The sequence below is a fragment of the Gallinula chloropus genome, assembly GCF_964237585.1.
Source record: "Gallinula chloropus genome assembly, chromosome: 1".
Taxonomy (NCBI): Eukaryota; Metazoa; Chordata; class Aves; order Gruiformes; family Rallidae; genus Gallinula; species Gallinula chloropus.
The window spans coordinates 64356599-64377680 of NC_140085.1; the positions used below are offsets into that span (position 1 = coordinate 64356599).

The window sequence follows — 21082 nt, forward strand, 5'->3', positions numbered from 1 at the left end:
CCACCAGTTGTCAAGCCCTGGGAAATGACAACATTGCAGCTTCAGCATTACTCTGCTGTCACGTAAAGTAGCAAGACTGGGTAGGGAGTTTGGTGGTAAGAAAAGATCTGGCAGCAGAAAGGTCTAAGAACATCAACCGCTCCGTATTTAACAGACCTCTTTATAATCCTAGCGGAAAATAAAATAGTCAGGCATTTCCAAAGTTTTTTTGCAAAACAAACAGAAAACAAAATGGGTTTAATGGGAAATAAAAGTGATCTTATTTGTGCCACGCTGGTCTGAAATCACCCACTTCACCTCCTGAGGGGAAGCAGGGCTCTTTGGCTCCGGAGAGCTTTATTGCTGCTCTCTTATCAGAACATTATACATGCTGGAGCTCATGCAGAAGCCAACAATGTAGGCGTATTTGGTTGGAGTTTCAGCTCATGTGCCAGTTTACCATGAACTGAAATCTGCTTCCTGTTACTTTGCAAACTCAACTCCTTTCCTCCAAGGTGGAGTGTGGCAACAGCGGCTCCTCCATTATTTTTTCTGGACTACTTGGAATTTTCTGACTACATTTAAAAAAAATGTCCACCTGAATGTCCATCAGCCACTTGCATTTTAAGCATGTGACTATGTAACCCATTTCACACTTATTCCACCTGAATAGTCCACTCCAGGCCAAATCCCAAGAGGATGCCAGCACTTATTTTTAGTCTCATCATCTCAGCTGTTGGGAAAGAAAGATGAATTCTTACTCTAAGGTGTTGGAGGGCCTTTTTACACCACATATAGTCGTTGCAAAATGCTTTGAATAGACAGCACTGAATTCTGATCATTTTGTGTTAACTTACCTTTTCTCTCTAGGACCAGATACAAAATGAAACAAGAGAGGTTTCATGGAGTATTTCAGCTGAGGAGGACATTTCTTGGCCTCCAAGTTCAGTTAAGCGACAGGAAATTGCCAAGAAAGATGCCAAGGAAACCTCTGCAGCTTTTACTATGTCAGCTTAGAGGGACTCATTACTAATACATATTTGCTAGTAAAACCAGAATCATTCTCTTGGCTACGTATCTTAAATGTACTTCAAAGCCCAGAAGAGGAATCTGTTGCCGTTGACCTATTCTTTACTGAGAAGGCAAGGATTTCTCTGTGAAATATCTCCAGATTTGAAGCAATGTATGCCACAGAGCATAGCTGTTATATGACAATACCAGAATTACTCCCTTTTTGCTTATGATTTGGAAATAAGATCATGGTTCCTTCTGAGATGGAAGGGAAGCTGCTGTATTTCTAGAAAGGTACAGACTGTCCTGCTGAAAGAAGAGCTTTCCAGGTTGGGGTGGAAAGCTGATTTCACAAGTGGAAGAGCATTGCATTGATCCTTACCTGGCCGCTTAAGCAGCACAGGGATGAGCAGCAGGTACAGTCCCCAAGTTTCCTGGCCAGCTACATCAGGAACCTGGATCAGAGTTCTCCTCTTGTTTATACCAGTGGTGTTGTGGGTTTTTTTCCCTTGGAAACCAGGGAGGGTAGGGAGAACAGGCTGCTCTGTGCCCAGATTTTACCAAGACACGTTTATGTGTAGCAGGAGCACCCAGGCTCAGGAGCTTGGACAAGCTCCAGGTCCCCAGGATTGTCTTCCTGACAGCCCAAATGCAGGCACAGATAGGATGAGACCTGCACTTCTATTTTGTTTATAAAGTTGAGCAGCTTTAACCCTTGATTCCAAAAACCACAAACGCCATTTGCTCATGATCAGTCTTCTGCCTCTGGGTAGCTCAGACTAGCTGGTAACTCACACAAAGAGCTCTCTCAAATGGCCTGTGAACTTAAAATAGAGCACCACAGTCAGCATTTAAGGCTGCACTCCAGCTATGGATCCTATTTATTCCCTGAGGGAAGACAGAAAGATGAAGGACCACTCCTTAGGGTTGGTCAAAGCCTGGCAGAGGAGGAGGCATCAGTGCAGGTGATGCACCAATGCTTCACAGAGATGGCTGTTGACCATTTGTGAGCCTGAGGGAGACCTTTCCTGAGCAGGCGGTTGCTGCCAGGGACCCCAAGATGTCATACAGTCTCTCCTTCAGTCTGAAGATGGGGCCAACTGTGCTAACATCATTCCTGACAGACAGCTGCCTAACATGTTCTCTTAAAAACTGATGGAGGCCCTGCTGCCTCCCTAGGCAATGTCTCCCATGGCTCACTGTTAGGTAACTTAATGCCCCTTTCCTGCAATTTCAGTCCATCTGTTCTTGAGGAGGGAGAACAGTTTGTCCCTTCTGTTTTGCAGCTATTTCTATGCGTTTGAAAAAGGTTATCAGGTCTCCCCCCACACACATCTCCTCCAAACGAAGCAATCCCAGCTTCCCAGTTAATCACAGAGCAGCCAGACTGCTGCTGGCTGGTGATAGCACTCAGTAGCTGCTGACTGGACTGGATTTGTACCAGCAGCCCATAGGTGAAAGCCTTCAGCAGCTCCAGCCCTCCGAGCCAGACTGTCCTTTCAAAGATGGGAAACTTCCTTCTGTAATCCATTACAGCATATCAGAAAATATACATTACAGCACAGCAAAATTTCTGGAATTTTCTCCATCACATTAGGATATCATACCAAGAAGAAAGGAAAAGGTACCGTGTTCTGTGAAAGGGTATCCAAGGCCTAAACTTTAAATGGGGTTCTAAGCAAGTCTTGAAGACCAGAGAGGAAAAACATCACATGCTGTGTTAACACCTTCCCCACTCCATACCCTCTACCGAACGAATGAAATGCATGAACCATGTCTTGGTTTGCAAATGAAACTTGGTGTTTTTATTTGCTGCAATGTCTCAGAGTGTTGTTTTTCATTTTAGACTTTGCATGGTAGTAAACACTGCAATGTTCTACATTCATTAAGCTCGGGCCCATTTACTCTGTGCAGGCAAAGCAAGTGCATATATCTCAGACACATAAAGCATCAGTTCAGCATTACACGGGAAATAAATGAGCCTAAGCCAGAAGTCCAATTTCCAGAGTCCAGCTCACTAAAGCTAAACAACCACCTTAGATAAATATGGCCTATTTTAAAAAGAAACGTTAGTGTAATTTGATAACTGTCAATAATTCCCTCATTATGCCTAAATGAGCTTGTCATCCAAGGAGATTGCTGCATGGCTGATCTTAATTCGCTAATAAAAACTGCAGAGAAGAATTTCAGCTAAACTGGAAGTATTTGATTCATAAAAGTGCAACAGTGCACTTTTTAGAGTGTTCCTTCGCAGCTTTGGCTCCTCACTGGCTGAAGCCCAAAGCCAGTTTGCTCTGCAGCCTGTAAGAAGGCAGCTTTGCTGTGTAAGAACAATGAGGAATTGTCTCTCTAAATCACTATTATTCCTTAGCCCATTATATTTAATTTATTTTTAATCATGTTGTATAATAGAAATAAAATCGTTGGATTAAGCATATATCTAGCAGCAGGAGCCCATTATCCTTTGACAATGTTCTGTTTCATTGACATTATATCTTCATTGTAGACAGTTTCCTTGCCATCATTAGTCCTAAAATGACTATTGGATTTCAAGGGTTTCTCCCTAATCCATAATAAGATTTACTTGCTAACAGCACAAAACAAAACAGAGATATGCTTCTATTGTTTTACTGCTGTGGAATTCTTATTTGAAGCTATTCAGAAAAGTCAAGAATAAATCCAGATATGGTAAGTATTTAAAGTTTTCCCACGTAATTCCGATTCAAGGGAAAGCCTCAGGAGCTTCACAAGCTTTGGGTCATCATGGCCTTTATTTTACTTAAGCCAGCAACAATACTTTGTTAGTTCTTGAACCAAGTAAGATCTACTAAGATTCCTCGTGCCATCATTTTTTCAGACCAGTTAAAGCAAGTCTCGTTACAGTCCATTTTCTCTAGAAAGGGCTACAAGAGGTTCATCAGATTCCATGGGAAGAAAGAGGGAGAACCTTCCATGCCAAGGTTGCCAGCGATTCCTCTCTGATAAGTGCTAGCTAACAGAGTCAGCACTAATGTCAAGAAGTTAAACTCCTCCAGCATGATCATAGAATCACAGAATTGTAGGAGTTGGAAGGGACCTCAAGAGATCATCGGGTCCAACCCCCCTGCCAAAGCAGGCTCCCCATCAGCTCTTCATTTGTACCAACAGCAGTCACAGTTACATCTAAAACTAGATTTTTCCACACCCTGTTAACAGCAGCATTAGAATGCAGCAGGGACCATCCAGAGAGAAGGGCGTTTTCTGTTATCTCATAGTTATCTTTGAGGAGGTGGCAGGTTTCCCTGTGAAAATAATCCTTATAGACTGCCTCTTATTTAAAGATATGGTGGTACTATCAAGTGGTGCTTTTTGTATGCTGAAGTCATTAGCAACACTTAAGAGAACCTGCATGATTCTCCCAGCTGGGAGAGCAGCTTCAACAGATACCTACTTTCCATACATGTAGACAAGCTATGGCACTTTCACCCATACCACCATGATCTGCATAAGCCCCGTGGTTTCCATTAAGAAGGGTCCATACAACGCAGTCAGCTCTCCATTATCTGGGCTAATAGGAGAATAGAATAACCCAGATAAAGGAAAGACATGCATAATTACTGCTTCCAGATAAGAGCCGGCTCAAGTATTTCTGCACCGTGCTCCCCAGACAGAGCGTGTACCTCTGTCAGAGCTTCCTAACCTAAGAGTTTATTAACTCAGGCATTACCTGCATCCACGCGGCGCAAGCTCGGCAGCTTGGGTGTCTCTGTGATTTAATCACCCCACAAGCAATTTACTAACTGATAATCATCTTGGCTGTAATTAAATAACAGCTTCCATATTCACCCCTGTTATATGTGCTGATAGGGATGCGGCGCAGAGCCCGTCATGCGTGGCCACGTCAAGGTTGAACGCGGCGTAATGAGGAAAGGCAAATGATGCATGAAATGCAAGAGGGGCTCGGTCAAGAGACACACAATGAGGCTTTATATTCACATCTAACAACCCAGAATTAACACAAGCACTTCCTCTCTCCTTCCCAGGTAGCCCACACAGAGGAAGCATGCTCAGGGCTGTCACACGTCACGCAGGAACTAGAACTACCTCTCTAGGTGAACTGTCAAAGTTTGGGGTGTTTTGGGTTTGTTTATTGCATTGCAATTACTCAGCCACATTGAACATTTGTCAGTTGTGAGTCCTCATCATCTGCAATCTCCACAGACCTTTTAGCACTGACACACAGCCTTCCCGATCTCAGCACTGGGATATAAATTGTATTGTTCAGTCACAAGAGACACTCAGTAAGTTCTGTTACAGATATATGGGCAAAACATTGTCTTCACCACAACAGAAGGAAATACAGATTCTTTTGCAAAGAAAATTAAAAAGTTGCATACAATTGGTTTGGGCTTTTTTTCTAGATTCTTATGGGAAGAAAGGGATTATAAAGAAATAAACTCAGATTTAGTGAAATCTGCAACATCGTTTCTCACACGCTGAAGTGAATCATCTTATGGAAACCAAACCATCACCAGGCAAGTTTTTAATGGCGTTAGGTGTAGATGACATTGTGTGGAGCAACTGATTACTATATTCTGCCACAGTCCACGTTGCATTTACAAATCAGCACTGCCTTGGTTTGTCTGCACGTCACAATTAGACAGAACTACACAACGACGCAAGCCACAGGCCAAGCCGTGAAGGGAGAACTGATGGGTTTGGGAAGTTAGCCGTGTCACGTGATGTTACTGGACTGGCTACAGAAAGAGCAGCTGACAGAAAGTCACGGTGCCACGCCTATCAAATCCCCAGGTATCTGTTCATTTTGCTTAAGGCATCACATACAGTGTTTAGATCGCTGCGGAGGTCCTGGACGACATTTTCTATACTCCTGGTATCTTTCAGAATCTCAATGCTTTGCGTATATGGGTTGAAATACACAGAGAAGGGGCGATTGATTGATTTGGCAAAATCCCTGAAAGAAAGAAGAAAATTAACACCTTTTTTATTTGAACCGTTAAAGAGAAAATTAGATTTTTTGAGTCAAGGGAAATAAACATACCTCATCTTCTCTTTGGCTTCTTCAAAACTTTCTGAAACAAAGTAAGCTTCCTGGAAAGTAGTGATAAGGCATTCTTGCAAACAGGTTGTCTTTGGATCAAATGTTTTCACATTCGCCTTGTCAGAGAGAGCATGCTGCAAAACACACCACAGGACCTGTTAAACTGTATTTTCATACTGCTGTGTATCTGTTGGTATATACAGCTTTTACGTTGCCATGCTGCATGCTTCTTACTACTTGGCAGCCTCTCTTGTTTTACATCTAGTGTTTTTTTCAGTTTGAACAGAATAAACCATTTGTTACTTAAAAAAGCTCTTTTTATGGAAGATTTTTTTTTTAAAGTATTAAAATAATACTGAGATTAGAAATGCACTTCACACATAGGCATACAGACCTGGCATACAGACCTAAATCTTTAGCTGGAAAGAGGAAAATCATCAAATAGCCAGTTCTGAAAAAATTACCTATACAACTACAAATATCTATGTCCCCAAAATGTCACTTAACTGGCAGAATCGATCGCCATCTTGGTGGCTGAAGTGAGTCTGGCCATACCATTCATATAATCCACGCTTTACATTTTCAGGTCAAAATCATACACTATTTTGCTGACAGTGACTTTAAGGATGAAACAATCTATCTGAAAAGCCATCAAATAATGCCCATTTATTGCGTGCTGATGAAAGGCATTATCCTTCTGCCATGTACACCTGAGCAATAACGCTCCGCATAGTACCACAAGGAAAATTAACTAGATGAGCAGGCACAGATCAGTGTGGAGCAGACACTGGGCAGACACATCAACTGCTACTTCCCAGGGAAGAGATTTCCAATAAGACATTCTCCTCATGTGACTGATACAAGCCCCTAGAAAGGGCACACAGATGGTTCAGAACTGGAAATCAAAGCCGAAAATCGGGAACTGAGGCATCTTCCAACACAATCTCTTTCTAGCTCCCCTAGTGCTAGATTTTGGATCTACCTTAACTTTTAGAGCACAGGTATTTTCATTCTCAGTGCCCTGTAAAGAAGTACAAGGTAAGGAAGGAGAGCATATTCAGATCAACTTCCAAACTTCTTTGTCCCCTAATATCTATACATAGCGAAGATGTGCATGAAAAGCCCAGAGGAACATCAGGGAGCAAGGAGATCCCTGACGTATGAAGGTGCCTCTTATTTCTTGACTTACTTTCTGCGTAGACATTCTTAAGGTATTAACCTTAAGGTATTCACCACGCCTTTTATCTGAGCTCTTGCTTATTATCCTCATTCGGAAATCCACGTGAAAGGCTCTGAAAATATCACTCTAGCTCTCAACCTGCCGTTTCCAAATAACGAGACACAAAACTGGAACAAGAACCTCTTCCTCCCACCTCCTCTCTCTCCAAAAATAAATACATGAAAAATTAACTCACAGAATCTTAAAATGTCAGGGAATTAACTTTAGTACATGGATTTCTTTTCTCACAAGATTTGCTGTTTCTAGCCAGTCATCAGCTAAAACAGGTTTCAAAACAAAAATCAAAAATGGTCCAATCTTAACCTGAATCTTCTTCTGAATGGATTGCAGGAACAGTCTCACCTTATGTGACCTTTGTATGTATCCTTGTTGTCACTGTCCCCTTGCAGAGCCAGGATGTGGTTGAGTGCCTGTAAATTTAGGCATTTACCTCCTGCTATCGAACTGAATTTGTTTTTCTTGACTGGGAATTATAATAGCCTCCCTGGGATGTGAACTATAGATAAAAACATCTACTCTTAAGGTGCCTTTGTACTTCCACGTGAGCCCTGGTGCCTCAAATGTCGAGACCATGAAGTTTTAAAACTCTGAGTAGGTTGAATGAAGCAGGGGTTCACTGTGCAGGGAATCAAGAGAGCAATGCTAGTGGCTTCTTCTTAGGAACTACATCAGTAGATGTACCTCTGGCTCATGGATTTTCTCCTGTACTGTGACTGCTTCATCAGAAATGGTGACAGTGTTGTCCTCTCCTCCTCTACTACCTAATGCCCTTTGCTGGGACAGGTCCACTCCTTGTGACTGAAGCTGTCCAAGGCAAGAAGGGGTTCAGCCTGTGGTTCCTACATCATGAACAACTGCCCTAATCATGAACCCCTAATTTTATAAAAGGGGAGAGTTTAAGGAGGAGCTAAAGCTACTTCTTTATCACAGAGGATGTCCCCCAAGAAAGCCTTTCTGCTTATTCTCCTCAGATTATCTGTATGAAATGTCTCTTACTTTCTGGATCCCAGATTAGTTTACATATGAGCAGAAGTGCTGGTTCTCAAAGCAGCTCTGCAGAGACTGGGATTTGTGGGCACCACGAAACACACAACTTGGAAACAGAGGGAATTCAGATATGCCTTCAAGTTTAGGTGACGACTGATCAGTTATTCTTGGGGCTGCACTTTGGGAACAGAGTGCCTAAATTCTGATGAATTCACACATGAAACACCTACCTCCCTTCTAGCATACAGTCTTTTGGCTCTTGGGTCAAGTTCCCAAAGCAAGGAGAACCATCTTTGCAAATCTAAATGGTGTTTTCAAATTCTGCAGCCTGACACCTGTAACATCTACCACTGAGCAGACATGCTGACACCAGTGATGCCAGAGGGCAGCTACTAAACAGCCTGCAGACAAACCCTCAGACAGACTTGTCCAGTGCAAACTAGCATGGTCAGGACACTGAAAACCTAACTGCAGTGTTTTTCAGAAATGTTTTTTTGCTCTAAAATGTTGGCCTGTGGCACTCTCAACATTACAAAGTGCAGGATCTGAATGAAAAACTTTAGTGAGAAAGCTCAGGCCTGGATTTACTGCAGTGAGTGCTATCCACGCGTGTTTTGGTTGGACAGTCAGTTCTTCAGTGAACTCAAATGACTAAGCATCCAATATGGATTTCTTCCTTAGAAACCTCTTCAGTTATCTACTTCCAATAAGATGTCACAGCTAACAATCACATGGGCAAAAGCTTCAAGCCAAATAGAACATCTTACCATCTCGTGGACTAGTGGTAATGGTCTCTGGGGTCCCATTCATACACATCTCTGGAGTAGCAGAACAGTCAGATATACTGGGGCTACTCAGATGGCACCAGACATTTACACTGAGCAATCATGAATCATTTCCTAAGTGGCCACTATCACTGACACATGAAAAAAAGGGTTGGTCCTGTAATTTCTCCTATGAGTATAAAAAACAGGGTGCAATAACACAACTTGGCACTCTCCAGTTTCACCAAAAAAACCCAAAAAAAAGGTAAAAAAACCCCAAAAGCAGAATCTTCAGTTAGCAAGGGGAAAACTTGAAGTGAGTTATAAATACTGCTCTGTCTGAGGAGTATGTGAGGGCAGAATAAGAACACAGGTGAGAAGTCGCCTGCGTGCCAGTATTTATTTTATTGCCTTGTTATTCTGTGGAAGAACAGAGAGCCTTGGAAAACCTGCTCTTAAATGTTTTTCTGCTTATCTTCAGATTTGGAACCCAATTTTACCAGGATTTTTTTTACGTTATCAGTTATATAATTTTATATAATAAATTAATTATATAATTATATAATTTTCTATACTGTTTAGAGAAATTGAAAAAGAGTCTCTATTTCAAAATAGCACTAAAATGAGTATCTAAAATCCAGATGTTGTATTCTCCATCATCTTCACCCTCTTCAGAAAACAGAACCAAAACATGCATTTGAATCTTTTTGGTTATAAAGGTTAATCTTGCCTATTCTTAACATTAACTATCATTAAAACAAAACATGACTGGATATTGTACTTGACTTTAAAAATCTATACAGAAGGATTGGAAGTCTACCTCCGTTAAATAGAGAAGCATATAAAGGATATAAGACTTGATCTACAGCCAACTGAAGTTGATAGGAGACTCCTTTAATGAAGGGGTTCAAGAGAGCATCATACAGAGCAAATGAATTAAAGTTTCCAAAGACATTTGAACTGCCTTTTAGAAATAGTTTTAATAATTGAAATGTACATTATTTCTGCCTTATCTCTAAGCCCCAAATATATACTGTGTAGCGTTAGCTAGAGTTAACCTGACTATATTAGGCAGAACATTTTATAACTACTTACCATATTATTCCTTTCCCCCCAGGCTTCATTTTTAATCTTCTCTTTCTCCTTATTTTGTTGTGCTTTTACTTTTTTTCCCCCACTTGATGCTTCCATAGCATGCACATCAGGAGTTGAGTTTCTCAGTATTTGAAATCCGAAGTCTAAATACTGAGTGGGAAAAAACCTGAAGGAAATTGGTGCCCACATTTCTCTAGCGTTTTTAGTGCTTTTCTGGCTAATGCTATTGACCAGATTTGCACAGTGGAGCAGTGTAATGTAGAAACAGGGATGACTGAACAAGCCATTCACTCATCTGAAACTACATGCCCAAACACTGCTAGCAACTTCCACCCTGCAAATAGTGCAACTCATTTGTTTCCAGAAATTTCTAGAAATTAATAGATTATATTAGCCACTGTTGTGCTTCCTGTGAATACTGTTGCATTGAAAAGTGAGCTGATAGGGAGGGCAGCTGGAGAAAGGCTTTTCTTCTTGCTGACAATGGAATATTAATATTAAATGCCAATAAAGTCAAGGTAGGAAAATTCAACAGTGAAAGGAGATCTATCTTCCTAGTGACAAAGATAAATAAGTACTTGAACTTCTTTATAGAAAGGACTGTGGGCCCACAATTACCATTGCCTTAAGAACAGCAGTAGTTATTTCTGAAAGGTCTTCTTCACTCTGACTCCTGTGAGATGTATGGGGGTTGCACACATGAGGGTCAGACTTCTTGGCCATGCAATCTGAGTCTCCTATTCATCCCTGCTCACCACAGAAATAGCCGGTATTGTTCTCTTCATTTTCGGAGCAATTGCTGCCGTCCATTAGCCCTTCAGTAGCAATCAGGATATTGATATCATTAGGATCTCAACTACAGTCTATTATGCCAGTATTATCTTTCAGACACCTTTGGGTCAAGGAAGACATTTTCCCTCATGGTAGGTGCTAGGAGATAAAGGCAGAGGCAAGGGAGGTTGCTCTCCCAGGAAACATCAGAGACTGGCGATGGTTTGATGCAAGGCTGTGTGCCTGCCTGGTGCATCTTCTTGGGAAGCAGCACACTCATTTACAGGTTTCTGATCTAGAAAGCGCTTCTCCCATGGTCAGATGAGCAGAAAACTTAGTAGGTTTTTTTGCAGTATTTTCCCTTGTGTTTTGCCTTCTTTTCTACCCTGAAGCACACTCTGACAAAGACTTTCCAGACATTTTTTACCTTATCAGTTCCTTCCTGAGGACTATGGCTATTTGTGGTATGGTGCTGTTCTGTGCACAAGTGCTTAGTCTCTCAGTGACTGAAATGTCTAACTTAAGTCCCTATGCTCACTATATGCAAGATCTGGTGAAATTTAATAGCTTATGATACACAAGAGGTCAAATCAGATGATATAATAGTCCCTTCTGGCTTCACATCTATGAAATATATATATGTAGTGTAATAGAAAAGTGTATAATATTATTGATTTATGGCAAAATTATTATGATATATGGCTGTACCTTTGAAGCAGATCAATATAGTCCATTAATGTGCCCATTATTTAATTTTTACTGTTGCTTTTCGAAAGGATTATTCTTTGCATTTACACTCTGATATGATTGCCAAGTGAGGGACACAGATTTGGGATCACAAACATGTGGTAACAAAATACGCACACTTGACAAGAGTAATGTGTTTGTTTATGACATTGATGGTAGAAGATTTATGATGTTCTTGACTATTCATTTCCTTATTTTTATGCCCTTAGATGTTGTAAATGATGTGATAGGCGTTTTCAGGGTCATCACCTAATGACCGTAACTGTTAGTTTAAATAGAAGGGCCGATTCTCTGCAGAATCCTGCACACAGCTTACAGCTCAGCAATGAATGTTGTTGGGCCAGAGAACAAGTGGGACACCATATGAGGAACAGCTGAGGGAGCTGGGGCTGTTCAGCTTGGAGAAGAAGGGGCTGAGGGGAGATCTTATCGCCACCTACAACTACCTGAAGGGAGGTTGTAGAGAGGTGGGTGATGGCCTCTTCAGCCAGGTGACAGGAGATAGGACAAGGGGGAATGGCATGAAGCTGTGCCAGGGCAGGTTTAGACTAGACATTAGAAAAAAAATTTTACTGAAAGAGTTGTCAGGGCCTAGACCAGGCTACCCAGGGAGGTGGTTGAGTCACCTTCCCTGGATGTGTTTAAAAAAAGGGTAGATGAGGTACTTAGGGATATGGTTTAGCTTAGGATGGGATTAGTTGGACTTGATGATCTCAAAGGTCTTTTCCAACCTTGTGATTCTGTGACATGCTCATCTCTTTGTGTTTAACTACCTTCACTCTGTGGCAATAAAATGTTGCCAGGCTGATACAGAATGCTTCTGCCCTGAAGTATGCAAGGAGCTTAGAGCAACTGTAATGCAATCAAAGAAAAAAATATTGCAGAAAGTAATTTTCTTTGACCTTTTTTCCTACTAATGAAAGAATAGCAATTTGACTAATGAGCTTCACCATGAATGCTCTCAGTTACAGGGGAAACAAAACAGCAAAAAGAAACTGAGATACTTCTATTAATGTGCCAGGTAGTTTGCTGAAATCCGGCCCAGGAGGGTGGGAAGATGTTTGAATGCAAATAAACAGCAGATATATTGCAGAACAATGTGTAAATACTGCTCTGTAAATGCTTTCTAAACCCAAATGTTTACCTGAAAAGCCACTAAGAGTTAATTTGGGCCTCAGAACATAGTATTCCCCACTCTCCTTCCCCTTCCCTCCCATCTTGCCAAGAGGGACGCATTATGTCCCCAAATATTACACTTGTGACAAAATACCTATTACATCTTCCCTCTATTTTCAAGGCATAACAAGAGGCAATAAGCAACCCACCACAACTATTCACACTGTGCAAGGTTAAACACTTTCACCTTTATAAGAATAAGGCTCTATGCAACTGTCACATAGGCAAGTCTAGCATGAGTCTAGTCTAGCATGAGTCTAGTCTTCAAGTCTAGCATGAGTTTATATGCATTCCTTAATGTATATATGATTAATCTCCTGAATGAAGACCTTAATATAAGTTGTTCTTTTAATGTTAATAATGAACCCATTGAAATACATGGGATTGCTTAAAGTAGAATCGTGTGTGATTTCAAAACGAAATTTTTTTGTGTGTATTAAAAATGGATGGTTTTCTTCTGAATAAAGCTTTCAGAGCCCAAGGCACTCCTACCTGTTAGAACTTATGAACCTCCTTTTACAAGAAATACAAATTCAGACAGAAGTAAGTTTTGTACTTTATAGCTGCTTGGGTACTTTGGTCCTTACAGATCCATTTCACGCTTCAAGTGCCAGCTGATATTTCAAACTAAGCTCTTTTTTTTTATCTTGAGAACTTTAACAGCTATTTGAAATTCAAAATATTTACATCCAAGTATTATTTTGTTAAGATTAAAAGAAAGGGGATTCTGCTAAGGGCACATACCTTCAATTCACCAATAGAAGACAGAAGTCCTGCCCCATAAGCACGTAGTTGTCCTTCTTGCTTGCAAAGGCCAAATTCAATCGTAAAAAAATAGCACTGTAAAATAAACAGATGCACAGATACATACAGAGTAGCTGCAAACCGGCACTACAGTGATGATAAACGGCACCTCATTCAGTTGATTGTCCCACTTCAGAATTTCATGTTTTTAATAGAAATTTGGATAAAGTATGTTATTACTGCTAAGTGCATTAAATGTCATGTTCTGCAGTAAGGGAGCTTTGCACAAAAATGTGAAATTCTGCTTTTTTTTTTCCTGGGCACTCGAGCACTTCACAGGAATGACCAATTAGGAACAGGCAAGGAAATTCATTTAGGTATCAAAGGCACTGATAGTAATCTGCAGAGATTTTTGAAAGTTTCTGAAATAAATGAGGTGCCTTAAAATAAAATCCTACAAGGTAGTTGGTCTGCCAGTCTAGGAACTTGAGCTGTAAGCTCAAGCTGATGCCACTTTAAAGACTGGCCCTATTTAAATGCTGTCTTGAGTTAAAATTAACTTACTTAATATGGATGTGCTTAAGAGCCTTCTTGAGCAGAGGCCTTAGTCTTCACCCATCCTAAATGAAGAATTAACATGCCACTTGGCTTCTCAAATTACAGAAAGCAAATTACAGTCAGTCAAATGTGTTCACTTGACCAATCGGTTACCAATTGCCCTCTAGGCCTACATTCCATCAGGTAACACATCTGAGCTGTAAAACTGATGGGAAGCTGTGAGAGAGATATGTGCTGATTCAGTTTAACAGCACTGTAGCTAACTTCATCATATCCACCCAACAACGTAAACCTCTTACTGGAGGACTGTAAGAAGCACGGATAGCCAGCCCACTGGCCTCTGTATGCAAAGGTCACCTCTGCTCCTGTGGCATTGTGCTGTAGTTTGGTTTGGCTATGACACATCAAGATTGCTTTTTGATGTTAGGTCAAACAGACGAGATTAAGCTAGTAGCTACTTTTATATATGAAGGTTTTAAGTTGACTTCTGACTTATACAGAAATACTGCACATGTGTTCATACAGACACACAGACACAGCTGACAATTTAAGTTTTTGTGCAAAGGGACATAAGTCCTCTGAACCTAACAGGTTTACATGTCTTCACAGGAAACATGCACTTCAGATAAGAAACAATCCAATATTTGGTACTAAATCTTAATGCTTTTCTGAATAACTTGAGAATGGATCCTAACACAATCTTTTTCCATCCTTTAACCCCAATTTTTCCAGGCTAAAACGCAAAAGAGCAGAAATTAACCGCTCTCCTAAATTCAAGAAATGTTTAGAAATTGAGAAATGATTCATTTCTCTGCCTCTCATAAAAATTCCTGTAGAGCTGGTGATTCATGCAGCATGGCACTATGTAGAAGGGTGTAATAAAAAAGAATAAAAACATGAGCCCCGTGTCTGATCCAAACCTGCTAAGTCAGCTGGGAAGAAGGAAAGGTTGCAGTGACTTCAAATGTCTTGAGTCAGATTTCATCATAGCAGTCAAAGGCAAAGATGTCCACAAGATGTGAAAGCACAACATTGTGAAACAAAAAAATAATAATCAAAGTTCCACCCCTGGCTTTGGCTCAGATAAGCCAAGCTGTAATATTTTTTTTCATTAAACGTAATGAGCTGATGTTACCACTTAGAAGGTCCAGACAGCCAGTTTCCAAAAAAGATGTCTCAGGAACAAACAATTGGATAACACAAAATGACAAAGGCATCACAGTAGCAGTTGAATGAAACTGAGACCTACCATCAGAAAGAGTACAAACTTGGCTTCCCTGCCTAAATATTTTGCCAGAAAAATCTTCAGGGGTCTACAGTCCTGGCTCTGCCCCTGCTGCCACTGTCAAACATGAACCACTCAGGTTCACACTTAAATCCCACTAACAGCTTTGAATTTGCTCCCTCCCCCTCAACTCTCTTAAAAGAGCCCATCAGATCTTACGTTCTGAACTTGAACATCCTGACAGACACACAGCAGGTCTGGATCCCTGAAAAAACACAGTGATCACAATTATTTTAATTCTTAAAGCCACCAACAGCTTAAAACAGAGGGGGTTGCTCTTTGTCTGTTACAGATCTGTAAGAGTAGATATGACTTTGTCACCATGCACGGGACACCTTCACTGTAGACCTTTCCCATGTTAGGAAGGACCAACACTTGTTCTGTTGCTGCCAGGAGAATGCCCATGCAGCAATCTATAAGGCTAGTGGAAGGAACGCTTCCCAATTCCATGAGGATATGGACTCATGGGGAAGGAAGAAACAAAAGGCTGAGACAGATCACTACCACAGGAGAGAGGAATCCATGCTGCCCAGAGGGAGCAGGTAAGGTGCTCACAAGACAGAGGGAGACCTTGATTACACTTCCTCTTTGATGGACAGACAGCAAACACAGATATTTTTAATAATAACAATAATAATGGGAGTCATATTTACGAGCCTACACTTCCTGATGAAAGCCCATCTTCAGTTTTGATAAGACCTGCACTCTCAGTATATACTAACAAATAAAAAGCATCCAAAGTGACCAAATGATAAAATACATCTGCCTACCACTAACTTATGGTATTAAGCTGGAGCATTAAGAAAAGTCCTTCAAATAAAGAGATTTATATATATATATATATATATAAATGCGCCATATGCAACTCCAGTGTCTGTATTTGCGAGCTAAGGCAATGAGATAGCTCACACAATGCTGCCATCTTCAGATCATTAGTCAGCAATACATGATTTTCCCCCCCTCCCACTCGGAGACAGGCAGATGCTGCTCCGACAAGCTGTGCTCCCAAGTCTACAAGCATCGAACCATGCTGGTCAGGAGGATAAATATTAACTATATAGAACCACTTTGTACAGCCCAGATGCAGAAATACCTGCTATATGCTTACCTTTGTATGGCAAACTATACTAACTGTGGTGCTTTATGCCATATACAGGATAACTGCACTGGAGTGGGAATGCCTGAACAAAGAAATGGCTGTTGAATTTTTTTAAGCCTCACCTGAAAGTAAAGAGCAGATTGTCTTGTTATGTGTAGACCAATGAACACAAACACGAGTGAGGGCACGGCGTGTTCTGATTTCAAATCTTGGACCCTGTCCCCAGCATACTCCCCAGCCTGTGGAACCAAATACATGGCTCCTACACAAGCTATGTCCTGTCATCTCCCTCTACTTCCAGTTCCACCTTATCTTTGGGGTGAAGTGTGGCTTTGCTACAACCTATAGGTAGGCCCTTGAAGTAGGAAAAGTGCCTTTCCACATTGTATAAAATTCTGCAGTTCTTGAAAAGCCTTCCACTAAAATGCTGCTCCCTTACCCAAATCAGCAAAATAAGATGAAGAATCAAAGTGCCAAATGAAGGATCAAAACTAGTTTTAAAGCCAAGCAGCATCAGTGTAACCATCAAGACTAGGATAGTAGGATATGATTTAAATTTATTTCTTTTATTTACTGAAATATATAAAAGATAGTTTACAGTCATGATCATGAAACACCATCTACATGCGTTCAAAAATTATTAAACAGATCCCTGAAATAAAATCCTATCAAGGGCTACTAATTACTAACATACCAGACCTCTTCCTTCAGAGTCCCTGAATCAAAAGTCACTGGCAACTAAAGCAGAATACCAGGCAAACATCAACACCATATGGCTTTAGACCTACGCTGTGCCCCAGATGTCCACAATTTGCCAGAGACAAGATACTGGGCTCGCTGGTCTGGCCCAGTATGTGTGCAATTGGAAGAGTCAGATCAGTTATCTTACTACTGACAGGAAAGATATAGAACAGATGAAGCCCTGGCAAATACCATGCCTGTCCTTCAGGGTAAACACACTGTCTGTTCTTCATGTTCAGGCACTGGTCCTGCATTGTGAACAGGACTACCAAAAGAAAACGAAACAGAATCAGTGACAGCTATGCCAGCTAATAAAAAAAAGTATCATTGTTCAAGGGTATTTAGAAATTTTCAAAGGCAGGGAAAAGGTCTGATAAGCTCAACTCTCCTCATATGACTCGTTTCTAAGGCTTTGAAAATCCCTTCTTACATCACATCACTTTGCATTTGGGAATTTCTCTCCTGGGATCTGTTGAAAGAATTTGTGCAGGGTGCTGGGTGCTAATGTCACAGAGTCAGTACTTCAAAATCTGACTTGTCCATAAAAAGGCCTTTCAAGCCATTCCACTTCGCTTAGTTTTCTGATGCTTAGAGACCAATATTTGTGTTCACTTGGCAATTTTCAGCATGATGTATAACATGAGATTTTATCTGTTCTCTAAAAGTACCTTGTAAAGATGTCAGAATGAATCCTGAGAACACCAGCCATGTCAGGAGCTGATTCTCTTGCCCTCCCTGTCACAAGGTGGAAGAAGGAGAGATTGAGTAGCTGCACGACTGCCACACCAGCACGTGAACAGGAATATTCATCACTACAGGAACTGCTAACGAGATGGGGCTACAGCCCCAAGCTGACATGTAGAAGCACAATCATTTTACAGAGATATAAAATTAGTTGCACTGACGACAATACTACTACAAACGTGTGTAAATAATTGCAAGCCTAGTGCCAAATAAATATCCTCAAGTAAACATCTTTACATTCTTTCTACTGGATTTATTATTTCAAAGGATAGCTGAATGGATTACTCCTAATTCAGATGTGTGTGATATTTTCACAATATGCAACGATTAATTTCTTTTTCTTTAGGAGACCTTCGATATTTTAGCTCTAAAATTATTCACCTAGAGATTAAATCTCTCATGCATCTGTAATTATCTTGTAAGAAGACAGTAATATACAACTGAAAAACTTCCAAAAATCCCATTGTTAGAAATTAATCCTAAGAATTAATGAGGTAAAGATGTTCTCTTCCCCTACCCCTCCATAAAAGTTGCTCATAGTGCAAGCAAATGTGGATTGACTCAGAGGTATCAGTGACTCTGTGCTTGCCTTCTTCATTCAGAGCTGGCACAAATAAAGTTGTGAATAGTTGCTTATTTTTCAGTCTCAAAGATATCAATAGTCACCAAGAAAACAGCTGGCATTTCTCATTTTACTGAATTATTCAAAATTCACAGTCTGTTGAGTAGTATCAGGAACGCTCTGCTACAAGAAACAGATAGATATAACACAGGTAACCCAGGCAACTAGCCAGTACAGCCCGATGTTGGAGTCCAGGCATCAAGCAATACTGGCTATTTGACAGCTATTCATGCGGGAACGTTATTGAGTAGAAATGCAGGGAGATTTCTGAACAACAAATAAATCTCATGATGAGCTTGTGAATAGATCAAAAGCAGAAAAGAAGTAAAATTCAATGGCTAAGTCTTTCATTATAGATGATTCGACTACCTCCAACAAAGGCAGTGACCCTATTCACAGCCAACAGCATTTCTAAATAAGAAAACAAAGTTTAATTTTTCAGAGTTACCTTCTTCCAGTATTTTGTTTAGTCTGCCACTTTGAAATGTATTTAGGCTCACTGAAATGAGGTTTCCTTCGGGGATTTCAAAGTGTATATATTTAACAATATTCTCCTTTTCCTCTCATCTGTCTGCTTTGCATTCAGGCCTTTCATTAAGGGTGAATGCTTGGAACAATCTCTTTATAAACAGAAGTTTGAGTAGATGTGGTGCTGCTCATTAGAGCGCTCGGGGATAGGCGCACACCAGCCTTCACATTTCTGTTGACAGCCATAGCACACTGTAGCACTAGATGCAAATTCCTCTAACGCAGAGGCTCTGCATGCTCAGTGAAAGCACACACTGTAGGGAGCACAGTGGGCCCTAATCCCTTGTGAATAGGCTGCAATGGTAGGTTTCTTTGTTCAGGACTTTCTGGAGAAAAACTCATAAGGGTAACCAAAATAAAATTACCATCAAGAGTTTGTAAAGAGGCAGAAAACGTGGCTCAAGCAATGCAATGCTACAGTGGCATCAGTAAGGAGGCAACTCTATACCTTCCACACCTGGGGACGCCAGGCAAGACAAGCCAATGGCAGGCAGTTGCCTACCTTGTAGGTGTAATCCATCTTCAGGCATAAGATCTGGAGGACATTCCTACTGATACTTTTGTGTCTCTTGGAGAACGTGTCTTTCTGTTGTTAATTCTCACCTGAAGGAGGACTTCTTGCTACTCTAAGAGCAGGCAGAGAGAACGGAGGATGAAGCACTTCCAGGATCTTCCTGCTGCTGTTGCCACTCCAAAAGAAGTTAGTCCCCACAGAGTTGGAGACACTGGATATTCCACTCCATACTCAAATTACTCCTAAATAATCTGAGTTTAGGCTTGCTCTGCACAAAGATGGTATCTGTCTACCCCTTCTCATTTTATCTCAGTTGAAAACCTTGGAAACCCTTGGAGCTGCAGAATCAGGAACCTCAACACTTAAAGAGAAAGTGTTTCTGTGTAAAAGACTGGTGTTTCCCAGCAAGGCAGGAATTTTCACCAAAGTTAGGGGACACAGAGATTATGGGGGGAAAAAAAAAAATCAGTCCCACAAAAGCACACTTGCCTCAACTTGCTCAACACTGTCAGAAAAAGAACTCGTAGTTTTTTCAACACAATTAACTAACAGTGCTGGAGCTTAATATGCAGCTAAAGAGATGAGACCACAGAAACTATGAACTGCTGCTTAGATCATTTGTTAAACATAAGGCATCGAAGCCCTAATGCTTTACCCTTCCTATTTCCCCTTCCCTATCATTTGACTCTTATCTAGAACAACTCCTAAAACCTGAGGTTTTCAGGTTTATTAATTTCATATGGAGTTATTAAGAACAAATGATGTGCAATAATGAGCCATTCCCTTTCCACTTTATTTTACAACATGCAACGTGAATTCATGTTCAGCGCTCCCTTCGGTAGCTGAAGTGAGTATTTCCTCATTTCTTTTCCAAGTTGTTGCTTTAAATTTCAGCTATCTAGAGCTTTCACACAGTTAAGAGGCACAGTCAAGTCTTTAAACATGTTAGCTGGGAATCCAAGAGATGGGGTTCTCTGGTAGTCAAGCTAAAAATAAAGTCTTAAAAGCTGAGGAAATATATGTCACTGTTGCCCAGCTACACTCTGCAGTCTCTGCTGCCTCATCTGACACACTCAATCCACCACAACCACTCACAGGCTGCAAGCAGGGTCTGTCTTTAGGGTTCTGCCATTCCTACTTTCCAGATCTTTGTCCTGCTACTCTTTCAAATGAGGACTTTGTGTAAAAAAAAAACCAAACCAGAACTTATCAAATCAAGAACATTCCTGATTTCTATACACTACGTGGGTAAGGGCTGGCATCCCAGAAGTGCTCCCACAGCACTGTGGCTTAGGTTACAGCTTGGAGAATATGACTCCTCTAGCAAAGGGCCAGGGCCTTGAACACTGACAGGTTAGCATGACCCAAGAGAGAGCAGAGTTTGGAACAAATACACATACAAGAGATCATTTAGCTGTCCTCGTTTAGCATTCTCA

General features: G+C 40.9%; 1 protein-coding gene across 1 annotated transcript in view; it reads right to left on the reverse strand.

The window, feature by feature from the left end:
• Positions 1-5769: 5769 nt before the first annotated feature.
• The window catches only part of TPH2 (tryptophan hydroxylase 2), a gene marked incomplete at both ends in the record, with an annotated part of 50449 nt that continues 35136 nt past the window's right edge, over positions 5770-21082 (reverse strand). Inside the window, 3 exons of the mRNA XM_084262557.1 lie at positions 5770-5944; positions 6032-6165; positions 13556-13651. Coding sequence (XP_084118683.1) covers positions 5770-5944; positions 6032-6165; positions 13556-13651 — 405 coding nt within the window. The remainder of the gene's footprint in view (positions 5945-6031; positions 6166-13555; positions 13652-21082) is intronic.